Genomic DNA, 12,964 nt, shown 5'->3' with positions numbered 1-12,964 from the left:
CCCTTGAATTATTTCATGCACGAAAGGTTAATTGTATGGCACTAATTTTGCGTCATCAAAGAAATCTTCCCTTTCTTCAGATCATTGCTAGACGCAGGCTGTGTTAGTACAGAGAACTTGAGTATGTGAAAGTTCCTTGAGTTCGAGCTAAAGCACAATCCTGCCGAAGTACAAACATGATAGGCCTTTTTATGTTTGTGAACTTTAAAATCATCAAGCTTGAACACACTTGGAATTGGTTTACTCTGGGAGATATGGATGTGATGGTGAACGAGGGAGCTAAAAGACTCGAACACTATCAACTTTTCTAAAGGATGAGGGAATAAGAAGGAAATAAATCGAACATGAAACCTACGTTTATTTTGAGCAGCATTTGGATTGGGAAGAAAAACAAACCGGATTGAAAGGTTACCAAAAATGAGGAAATCCCCAGAATGAAATTACTTAAATTAACCCAGTTCAAATGAATTTGAAAATGGATATTGGCCTATAAAATTCTAAATGGTATAGCAAGTGGTAGCTCCTCCCATCTGTTTTGATCTAATTAAATACAGATTATTCATTTTTTACGTGAATAAAATCCACTACGTATCACTATTTTGTAACCTAAAAAATTCCTTCACATCCTTTAGCCGTTGATCTTCCCATTCCTCACTAGCTTGGCAGTAGAGTAGTAGCTTTTATCCTTGGTTCCTAAATCTTCCTACAATATTCCTCCTATTCTAGTAATTCCCAAAGCTAGGGATTAGTGGGTGACTTTCCTAGTTTCTAATCCCAGGACGACTCACCTAGTAACCTTGGCAATCATTTGAGCATTTTGTTGAATTGAACAAAATCGTGGAAGAACAGTTTATCTGACAATCATTTGATCCCCATCTACCATTATAAGTTTTTTCAAGCAAAAGTTGATATTCGAAACTTTCAAAAAACAACAGAATCCAATGACACGAACCACCTTAGGGCAGAACAACTGCATTTGATAAACCAACAACTAAAACAAGACTAGATGATGCAAGGTGTTCTTTTCAATCCAGGCCAATGGCGAATAGAGGACAGACGGAAGAATTTTTCACCTCCAAAAGTTTACTATATTTCCAACAAATTAAGTGAAAGCAAACCAAATCTTTTAGTTGCTTAGTGCATTTAACAAGTAACAATGCCTCCGGTGAGGAATTGCTAAAAGATACCATTTATTATGGTCTTTTTTTTTTGCCAACAAACAATCCATTTGTTATGGTCGCAGATCTCATCATTTATCAATTCTAGTGCAATAGTCAAACAGAACAAGCCAAAGCAGCATTCTTTCGAATTATGAACTCCACTGACCTCGACAGATCAATTGGTAAAACAACGCCAGTTGTAAAGAAGGGACATAACCATTGTAGCTAAGCTACACAGAGTCATATGGTAAGCAGTTTAAAAAACCACTTTTTGAAACACAGGAGAAAGGTATCTCCTTGATTTTTATTCAAATTCGTTGGTCATAAACTGAAAGGGTCCGACACAAACGAATTAAATGGTTTCAATCAAGAACGATTATCCACAGAATGCAGTCAATATAAACAAATATATATATATATAATCACCACTACATTTTACACAGTAATGAAGATTCATTCGCGGGTTGCAACATAAGAATAGGTCAGATCAGCACATGGAACTTGGAATAGAAGAACAATTGGATAAATCAAGTGCATGAAGCCTTCATTTCAATGAAGCGAGTATTTAGCTAAGTTGTCCCTCAACAGCTGCCCTAAAGGGTCAACTTGTTTACATCTCTGGCCGGTATAACCTGAGTCATGATGACTGGACAATGCAACATCTGGATGCAAACTGTCTCCACAGTCAATAACTATATTATGAAGTAAACAACAGACTAAGACAATACTCGGCAATTTCCTCTTATCAGGTCTCCACATAACCTTGTTGAGAATTCTCCAACTGCCCTTGAGCACCGAGAATGCCTTTACAGCAACCGATCTTGTAGCCTCATGCATCTTATTGAAATTCAGCATGGCAGCTGAAAGGTCATCATCATCTTCATAGGGAGTTATAAGCCATGGAAGAAGAGGATAATCAACACCACCAACTATATACTCTCTGATATCAGCTCCTTCAGATAACCTTCTGATATCGCCATTCATCCGATCACCAGACTTGCAAAGTTCGTAAAATCCAGAAAACTTGAATAGCCTGGACACAGTCATTCCCCCTGGCCAACCTGTTACAATATCTAAAAATCTTTTCTCATGATCAACTATTCCCTGCAAGAACATACTGAAATTATTTTCTTGGTCACACCAATCATCCGACGTTTGAACGGCCGGAAGTGTCATCACAATGTGTGTCGCATCAATTGCGCCACAGCAGTTAGGTAAGCCAAAAGACAGTTCAAATTCAGACTTGATTTTCTCCATTCTACTGGAGCCAGGCCAACTAAGGTGGTGCTTGCCACGTTCTTCTAGTGCTTCAATGAACCTCCATGTCACCTGGGAAACAGTGGACTGGCCAACTCCGAAGGAAGCTCCAACAGAAACCTGGGATTCACCAGAAGCCAATCTTCTTAGAGCAATAGCAACTTGCTTCTCCACACTGAGAAGCCTTCCCTCAATATTGATGAGACCAGAAGGAGGCCTCGAGATAAGATCTTCTCTAACAAGTGAGCATATGTACTCAAAAGTCTTTTTTGATACGCGAAAAAAATATTTGAATCCTTCTTCTTCATCAGAAGGTACATTGGAATCTGAAAATTTGAGCCAAATCTCAGTCAGAACTGAATGAGCTGATCACTTAAGAGCTATCCCTATATGAAAACATAATATGCCCAGCTAATTCTAGCTTGCTTTAATGGTTTAACATCTAAAGGCTGTTCTTACCCCTTTGTTTTCTTTAACTGGTTCAATTTGACTTCTATCATATTTCGCCTAACAAAGAAAAACAAGCTGAACCAAGAAACACAAGGCATAAAAGAATTTCACTTCAAAATATGTTTAACACTTGGGCCTTGCAGAAGAATGGCCTACATAACACTCCAAAATCCAAAGTCTAGACAACTGTGGATTCAGGATGACCGAAATTGAGGAGGACACTTTCAAGTGGGATCCTATGAAACAAGAATTTCTAAAACGAATTTTTTTTTTTTTGAAAGAAATTAAAGAATAATGGATACCTGGGGTCGAAGAGTTCTTAGTCCAGAAAGAATTCCACCAATCAGAATCAATGGCGGCTCCATTTTCCAAAGGTACTGGTGGTCTTATACTCTTGGGCTTGCCCTTCTTCTTATTCTTGGTTTTCTTTAACTGTTTTGAATCATTCTTCTTTTTCTTGGATTTCTTAGGAGGGACCATCTTTCACAGCCACCAGAATTCTTCGACCTTAGCAGTTACTACTTACAAGTTAGTAGTAGGTGGGACAATTTCTGCGCTCTCCAGTTAAAGAAAAAATTTAACAGCCTTTAGAGCAATGCTTTGAAACTCGGACTGGCAAATGAACCGGATGATTGGCCAGGTCATGGTTCAACCACGGTTCAACAGTTCTCTTTTTTCTTTTTAAAAATATTACGTACCTGCCAACAGGAGAACACATCACATGCCATACATATTCAAAATCTCCCAAAAAAATAGGAGATTTCCACAATATTTTAGGAATTATAAAGCAGGACTCTTAAGATAAATAAATGCATCCTCATTCCTGAAAAAAGAATTCAAAAGTTCAAAGAAAAATCATCTGTAGCATACGAACTCCATCATCACCACACTAAAATCATAAGAATTTAAATTAAAATTCCAAATTCTAGAATCAGAACCAACATAAAAGTCAACCCAATTAGAATTCCAGACACTAGAACCAACAAACAAACATTCACATAAAAGTCCAGAATCCAGTTCAAAATATCCAACCAACATCAATGAAGGCCTATCATCATCTTCATCATTAGGTAACTAGATAACTTAAAAAAACTCTTTCCAAGTCTTCATCCTCATCTGATACCAGCAAATCAAACACAAACTCCTGAAGCAAGTTCACCAAGATATTCATCATTTAAACCAACTCCAGAAAAGGCAAAAGTTAAGTGAAACCAAATAATTAAAAGATAAAAACAACTTTAAATTTAAGTTAAGTGAGATCATTTTCTCTGTCCAGTAGATTCCAATAAGATTGGGCAGACATCCCAATAATCAACTCCTGAAGTCCAGAGCCAAACTCTAAGTTGTATGTAAGAAGAAATTGACTAGAAGAAACCAATACACCATTAAATATGGATATCAACATCCTTCTTCACATTATGAATTTAGGAAAAGTTGTTTCATAATCAATTGTTTCTTGATTAGTAATCTCTATAAGTTGAAACACTAAAAAACCAAGGAAAATTGTCTTGTCACAAACTATATTTTGAAACTTGGATTGGGTAATGACTCGGTGACTCGGTCGAGCTCAGGGGTCAAGGGTCAATGGGTTCGACCACGGTCAGACTGGTATAAGAACCGAGTGAAGTCATCATGATGTCATAAATACATATTAAATATATATAACATTAAATATCATAAATAGTACATGCACTTTGGTGTTTTCCTTTTTTGTATACATTCCCTACGCATATGAACCAACTTTGAAAACTCAAACACATATGAGCCAACCAATAACTTCACAAATGAGGAAAAACAACCTCCAAATCCATTCAATCTAGCAAACTAAACTAAATAGAAATCTAATACATATTAAAATCTTATGACAATGAAAAAATAATTAAAAATGACATCTCTTTACTTCACTTCCAATGTTCCACAGGCAATATCGCTGTCATTATGTATATTCATCAACTCCCTTACTTTGAAACACTGTAATAACTTGTTTCAAGCTTAATTTTCGATGCAGCAACATAATCTGAATTGGGTTGGACTAGTAAGAACACGAAAGGAAAAACACAACTAGCGTTGGACTAGTGTAGTGACGTCATGCATTCATCATTTATAATAAAACATATAAAAGATAGATTAAAACAAATAAACACATAGGGTCACATAGAGCATATAGCACGTAGGCATGATATTTAGATGCAAAATCCTAAAGAAAGCTGATATAACACATAAGCACATAAGACACATAAACACACAAAATCCATTGATTATATTGGGGGTCTAACTTCAATCTAAAATGAAAAAATATAACAAAATTAATTTATCTATCCTATCTATTATATTGGTTTATCTAATTACAATTTTTTGTAAAAGAAAGAAATGAAAAAAGAAAAAGAAAATATTATCTATCTATTACATCTTGAGGTATCTAAGTACATCCCAAATAATTATAAAAATTAACTAAAAATAAATAAAAATTGAATAGAAATTTAAAATAAACAAATAAAAGAAAACATATAAATACATGTAAACATATAGGAGCACATAAGATCATGTAATTAAAATCCAAAAGATAATAAAAGATACCTCCCATTTGAAGTGGTGACTAAATGAGGTAAGGTTACCATGTGTATATTCAAAATCAACAAAAGGGTCATGGCACCAAGTTAATTGGAAATATAAAAAAATGTACTAAATTCACATTATTATGTTTAAAAATGTAAATAAACTCAAAACACTCAAAAATTACATTTTAAATGCATGCAAGAGAAGCATAATTAATAATTAAAGGAAGGGACAATTATAATTGAGAAATCCTAAAACTACTAGGCACTAAATTGTAAAAATAAAAAAAATTTGGGTCAAAAATAGAATTTTAAAAACTTAGGGGGTCAAAATTAAATAAAGATAAAGTTTATGAGCTAAAATGCAATTAAATTAAGGGCTGAAATAAAAGAAATCTAAAATTTTTATACTACAATAAAATTACTCAAAAGTTTAGGGGCCAAATTGAAAAAATCGTTTCTAATTTAAGAAGAATGCAAACAAAACAAATTTGGACTATTTGATATTTGGGCCACATAATTTTGGCCCAAGAGAAAAGTGAAGATTGCCTTGTTAAAAAACACGAAAGAACCTAACTAAATGCCGAGTAACCCAACTAACAAATGTATTGGGTTTAACCATTCCAAACTTACGTGAAACTCAAACGAAAAATAAAATCAAGCCCATACGAATTAAAGAAACAAGCCCAAGCCCACTCTTTTTTTTTATTTTCCTCTTTTTTTCTTTTATTTCTCTCTTTTTTTTTTTTTTCTTTCTTCTTCTTTTTCTTCTTCCTCACCTCCGGCCAGACCAAGCTTCTTGCCGACAATCATGGCGGACGCTGGCAGCGGCGCCACCATCGGACCACCGCTTGCTACCGATCGCAAAAATTCACCAAATTACACCTCCTCACTCAATTTTTCGTGTAGAATTCATTTCCGGACTTGATTTTTGACAAAAATGCACGAAAAGGGGTCAAATGATGAATTTACAGTCGGGTTTTGTTTTTCTAAAACTCAACTAAACCATCACAAAAATCCATGGAAAATATAGCAAAACGACCCTTACGAAATCTACAACACAACTGCAAATTCAATTTAACAAGAAACAGTAAAAAAAATGATGAATTAACGCAAAACAGTCCCTAACTTAAAAAAACCTATTTCTTGCTTTTTAGGTTAAAAAAACTCAAAATTTTTCATTAAAAATTCATTTCTTCAACTTAGTTTCCATTGAGGCATTTTTTCAAACATATGGAGGGCATACACAAAAACCATTATTTTTTCCCCCCTCCTTGTTCATGATCCATCCCAAATTTCAACAATACACTAACAACCAACAAAACAAGAGAAAATTAAGCAACAAAGCATTGATTTAATATGATTAAAAGCAAGAAAATACCTCGATGAAAGACGTGGTCCCTTGGTTAAAATTTTTTTATGAAACTGCTGTGCTTCAATCGTCTAACCGCTTGCTCTTTTTTTTTTATGTGTTTGATTTGTGGATAAATGTGTGACTGCCAAGCTTCAATCGTCTAACCGCTTGCTCTTTTTTTTTTTTTTTATGTGTTTGATTTGTGGATAAGTGTGCGTAGAGAGAGAGAGAGAGAGAGAGAGAGAGTTTTTTTTTTTTGGCATGCGACTTGTAAGATTGAGAGAGATCCAAGATTTAACGATTTAGTTTACTTAGGAGCCTGGAGATTAGTATTTCAATTGATACATCACCTTATTAAGATATTAGAGGCTAGTATGTTATGTGAAAGTTAAGTAACGAAGGGGCGTAAAAGATTACTAATTTTATACATTTGAACCAATACATAGTTGTGCATGTACAATACACAATTAATCGGATGGTGTTATTGAGACGTATCTATCATTTTAGTTGAAATTATATTTGATTCTATAGATAGTATTTGTCTATATAATGTATTGCTTTTGTATGTGTTAGCTATTTTCGTAGAAAATTCCCATAATTGACCCAACAACGGATTCTTTCTGTGCCTGTATAATTAATTACAAGTAATTCTAAGTTAGAACTAAAATAGTAAAAAATATATACTGACAAAACTGTGAACAAGGACTGCTTGAACGCATCCGATCGCATGTGCATCGATGGATGGAACAACCAAGTGTTTTGAAAGGAAAAAGGGTTGTCATTATGCTTATTGAGTAAATATTAACAAAGACATTTATGTAATTTTGTAGGCTTCTCCGGCCAATCAACTACTTGACTTTGAGTCTCAAAATATAGTCATATTAGCTTCTAAACAATTAGCAAAAGGGAATAGCAAGACCCTTATAATCCTCGGCTATAATATCTATTCAAATCCCAAATGAATTGATATACAATCTTTTCGAAAACAGACATTTAAAATACACGAATATATATATATATATAGAGAGAGAGAGAGAGAGAGAGAGAGAGAGAGAGAGAGTAAGGATATATATATATTATTAGCAGACCACCTATCTCTACCAATCCCATAATTATTATTAGAGTTGATTAATAAATCTAGCGATTGTAACATATATAGAAGGGAATTGTAGCGATTTATCTTATTATCAAAAGTTTTGAAATTTTTTTTTAAAATTCTCAAATCATTAAATTTGTTAAATTACATATATGTTATTATTTTAAAAGGATGTTTAACTTGTCATTAGTGCAAACTTCTGTGATATAAATCAAATCATGCGAATGATTTCTGCCATCTCGTTAATGAAATTTTATTTTTTGTTAAAAAATAAATGCAAAACCTTTAAAAAAACTAAAAGTAATAAGTCAACAAAGAAAAGAAGCTGACAATTTATCCCTTACAAACCACATACCAACAAATATTTGGGAAAAAAATCCCAATGACCCTCCAACTTTTGTCCAAGTGAACTTTTAGCCCTTCAATAATTAGAAGTAAACATTTTGCCCCCAATCTATTAAAAGTGCTAAATGTTTGTCCTTCTGTCAATTCTAGCAGTTAAGAATGATGAAAAACAACACCATGTGTAATCACGAGGAATTAATAGGGGCATTCTCGTCCACCCATGAGAATTCATCGAGTGAAAGGCCGTAAAAAAAACCCTAATTGAAGGAGTATTTTACAGCCCCTTTTCTTTACTTCAAACATGAAAGAAATTTACTTCCCGTGTCTAAATCTCTCGGACAAGAAAATCGAACAATGTTCAAGATCAACAAGCATCATAATATCCCTTTTCCCCTTTCTATTATTTTAGTTGTTTATTACCCCCTTCACCTTGCTTTCTTGCTCCCTGTTCCTCCATTAAGCCTCATCATATCTCTTTAGGTCTAAACCATAAAAAATAAATAAATTGTCAAACAAAGGATTTCTTTTTTTCTTTTTTTTTTGTGTTTTTTCTAGGTACAAAGCTACAAGTTTGGAATTTGAGCAACAAAGAAGGTATCTTTCTTGGAATTTCATATCCATTGGATAGAAAGAATGGTTCTTGATCCAAAAAGAGAAGTGGGTTTTTCTGGGTTTTCAATCTTTTAATGTTATAAGCTTGAAATATTTGTTTAGGAGGTATCAAAAATGGCTTGTTGTTTGAAGACTCATTTGTGTGTTTTTGGTTCAAGTGATACCCTTCTTAATCCTAAAGCCAAGGGGTCTTTAGGGGTTTCTTCATCTGTTGGGGCGCTCCAGTTTTCAGATTGAAGATTAAAAGATTTCATAAGGAAACGAATGGATTAAATTCAACCTATTGGGATGTCAAAGCTTCAACTACTTTTTATTATAGGGTATGAATCATGTTCTTGACCATTTTTAAATTTTTTTTACTTTAAATATTTATGTGTGGCTTCAAAGTTACATAGCTCAAATTTTTATGAATATATTTAGGTACAAGCATCAATTAGTGTTTGCAGAGCTTTGAGATTGTGAGAGAAGACTCTTAAGGCCAACATGATTGAGATCCATTCTGCACAAGAACTTGTGGATTCATTGATAAATGCCGGTGATAGACTGGTTATAGTTGACTTTTATTCCCTTGGTTGTTGAGGTTGCAATGCGTTGCATCCCATCCTTGTGGACTGCAATGGAGAGGGTCTTTCTTTGCTATGGGTAGACCATCTTCCATGGAGTAAAGAGGTTGGCTGCCTTTTACTCCATATATACTGTTGAGTTAACGAGGCAAGAATGCCCCTGCTAATTCCTCATGAAACGCACGTGATGATGTTTTCCATCATTCTTAACTGTTGGAACTGACAAAAGGACCAACATTTGGCACTTTTTGATAAATTGTAGGCCAAAAGTTTACTTTTAATTATTGAAGGGCCAAAAGTTCTCTAGGACAAAAGTTCAAGGGTCATTGGGACTTTTTCCCTAAATATTTCGGCTCTTATCAAATTGGGCTATAGTTAAAAGGCTCCACGTCTACCTGACACAACCCTAGATCTAAACTCTAAATTCCAGTAATCGTTATTAAACAACCACACCATGTAAAGCGGGACCGTCCTAAAAATCGTGTCAACAAGAGGATACTACTCAGAGATGTTTGCGCTTTCTGACAGGGAAGTAACGTGGCCTATTACTTTTTTTAGATGATGTTTATTTTTTGGGGTGTTCATTAGTCGGTAATCAGGAAATTTGATAAAAAATTTTCAATAATTTGGGAATCAATTTTTAATATCAATATTTGATTACCATCCAACTTTTAGTTATTAAATTGGATCAGAGAACTCGTAATTCGGTAATATCCAAAATCTGAAATGTCAATAGTGAGTTAAAATATTTTAATTTTCTCTAAAAATTTATTGTAACAAAATAATATCCTATATATTTTGCCAAACAAATTCAATTAACTTAACTCAAACAAACATGATATACAAAAAAAAGGTTCGTAATCCTAAGTCACAACTCATAATCTCAATTCTTAAATAACATTGAAATAAACAAGAAGTCCAAATTTAATCATCAAGCAAAACTCCAACATGTCAACTTCCATCAAAATTTGACTTCCAAGTATAATGTTAAAGTGGATTTTTTTATTGAACATTATGTTTCAATTTTTTTTAATTCCATTTTACCAAAATCGAAAATTTGATCTATATTGGATTGGCCAGTTTTTAAGTTTTTTTTTTTTAAATATGAACCCAATTATTTTGGGGACTTGTCAAGTTGTAAAGTGGATCTTCCCTAGTGAAAGTCCCTACAACAATGTCTTAAAGTTTGAACTGGACTAGCACATTTGATTGGTGGGATTGCGAATTGGCAATGTCTCTTATCTAGTTCATATCTATAGTTGACCAGTCACCAAAATCAGTCAAGACTGATTAAGACCGTTGAAATCATAATACTCGGTTTGAATAATGAATTACAATTTTTCAATTTTCTCATATTAAATTGCAATAGTAATCAAAGTTTTTCGAACCCTAAAGACTAATCTGGTAAGTTGACATTTGTTGTTCTCTCTCAGTTCTCCCTTTCTTATTCTCTTTTCTCTCTAGCTCTCCTCCATACATTTTTTATTTTCTAGATTTATTCTCCCGCTTGTCCCTAGACTTGCAACCTCAATTCTCTACTACTACTCTATCAAGAGATACCATAAACTCAAGGTTTAAAATACCCCGGTTAATTATCTTTATTTTTCCTTCTTTTTTTACATTATACCAATTTTTCCTTTCATTTGTACACTTCCTTGTTTTTTCCCTCTTTTTAAAGTTTATTTCTTTATGCTAAGCCGCCGATTTTTTTCCTTTTTTCTTGATTTTTTTTGGTTTTTGCTAAGCTGTCATTTTTTCCTTTAATGCTTAAAAAAATAAACTAGTTGATTTTATTTAATAAAATTGGTTTTGATTGTATTGGGTTTGGAAAATATTTTTGACCCGTGTTTTCAAACTCAAACCGAACCAAATTGATCCATTTGTCTGATTAAATCGAGAATTAGTCAAGCATTCGGTCGAAACTTTCCTAAAAACTCAGTAGGCAAAAATTTAGGGAAAATTTGCCAATTTAGTCCCTAAATATTTTTACTAATATCAATTTAGTCCCTTAAAATTTTTTTTGTATGCAATTAGTCCTCAAAGTAAAATATATACGCCAATTAAGGACCTGTGTCGCAGCGCTGCTCCCAAACATGTCTTTTATTCGAATAGACGGCGGTCCATGTAGGGGCTTTTTGGGTAGTTTACACCAAGATCATTTTAATGCTTCGATAGAAAATAAAAACACGATTAAAAGGTAGAAATTAGAAAGTGTATGAGAGAAAGAGTGTGTGAAACCAAATTAGGGCTTTTTGTTATTGTCTGAAATCTACATTAGTGGACATGAATCAGATGATGAAAAATGGTCTGAATGACATGGAATCGCTAAGGATAGAACAATTGGGTGAACAAAAGAATACAAAGGATAATACCGGTGAAATGGCAGTGGGAAAGTATGGTAAGTCCAATTACTTTTACTTGAAGTGAACTGTTGTCATGATTTGGTTACATAATCTATTGATTCTTTACTTATTGTGAATCATTTTTTGATTTTATGCACTATGTCCATTTCATGGATAAGGAAAGACCAGGGATTTGGGTGGTTGAATATGGGGTATAATATGGGATAATATTGTTTTTTTTCGATTTTTCTTTAACTTATATGGTCCCTTTGTTGGCAAAATTGCATTATGTTATTGCTTTCATGCTATTGGAAATAGGGACAGAATAAAGGTTGAGCACGTGGAGAATAATTAATAAAAATTTTTTTGTCTTTTTCTGGAAAAAAATAAAAACAAGACAAAGATTGGATTATTTTACTCTGAAAATATTTCATGGTGGGGCATATTTTGGACCACCAAAAGAAACATATGTAGAGGATAGTATGGAATCTTTTGAGGGTGTCCTTACAACTCGAGTGAGTTTGAACAGTCTTTCTTCCTTCTGTAATTTGCTTAGATATGAAGGCATTGTGAACTTGTATTATAGAGTTCTAGGTAGAGAGGATAAATTTAAACTTTGCAAAAAAGATAGTGAAGATGATGTTGCAGATATGGCTGCCATAAGGAGCCAAATTGGTGATGTTGAACTATATTTGGTACAAAAATTCCATATTAGATTCTTGGACAGTAAATTAGGCAAGTGTAATGTTAGTACGGGCGAGTCTAGTGTATCAAAAGAAGATTGTTGCTATGTTGACCTAACCTTCGACGACTGCACTACTTTTGAAGATACTATAGTGCCAGTTGAAGTTATTGAGGAAGAAGATGCCTGCAAGGTTGATGATGATGCAGAATTAGAATCTACCGATGTTGAAAGTTTTCATGATAGTAATTATGACTTTAGCAAAGACGAATACGATGTGATTTTTTAAAAAGTTGTTGCTAGTGCTGAAAAGGAGTTAAAATTGATCAGAAAATGGGAGAAACACTACCTGGTGGAGAGACTTGAGACAGTAGAAATAATGCCACAAAACCAGCTCATGATGCAGTAGAAAGAATAGCAGCATGCAAACAAGAAAGTATCAAAGATGGAGCTGATGATGATTTGAATCTATATGATGGAGATGTCATTCCAGTGCATGAACAATTAGCCTCAATCAACACTCATGAGCTAAATAGCTGCTGTGAGTC

The 12,964-nt window shown here is 33.7% G+C and overlaps 1 protein-coding gene across 1 annotated transcript; it reads right to left on the bottom strand.

Moving 5' to 3' along the window:
* Positions 1–1,678: 1,678 nt before the first annotated feature.
* Positions 1,679–7,175, bottom strand: LOC113741489 (protein ANTAGONIST OF LIKE HETEROCHROMATIN PROTEIN 1). The gene is made up of 3 exons (XM_027269021.2): positions 6,804–7,175; positions 3,170–3,565; positions 1,679–2,743 (listed from the first exon to the last, which is right to left on the bottom strand). The coding sequence occupies exons 2-3, from the start codon at positions 3,345–3,347 to the stop codon at positions 1,710–1,712; spliced, it is 1,212 nt and encodes a 403-aa protein (XP_027124822.2). The 5' UTR covers positions 3,348–3,565; positions 6,804–7,175; the 3' UTR covers positions 1,679–1,709.
* Positions 7,176–12,964: the final 5,789 nt, after the last annotated feature.

This window comes from Coffea arabica, chromosome 4e (assembly GCF_036785885.1).
Source record: "Coffea arabica cultivar ET-39 chromosome 4e, Coffea Arabica ET-39 HiFi, whole genome shotgun sequence".
NCBI classification, from domain to species: Eukaryota; Viridiplantae; Streptophyta; class Magnoliopsida; order Gentianales; family Rubiaceae; genus Coffea; species Coffea arabica.
This window is presented reverse-complemented; position numbering and strand designations above follow the sequence as displayed.

Bases quoted from the DNA above. Each gene is read 5' to 3' on its own strand.
- LOC113741489 (XM_027269021.2), bottom strand. From the start codon at position 3,347: ATGGTCCCTCCTAAGAAATCCAAGAAAAAGAAGAATGATTCAAAACAG. The intron at 2,744-3,169 runs GTATCCATTATT...TCAAATTTTCAG, and splicing joins TAAGAACTCTTCGACCCCAG to ATTCCAATGTACCTTCTGAT.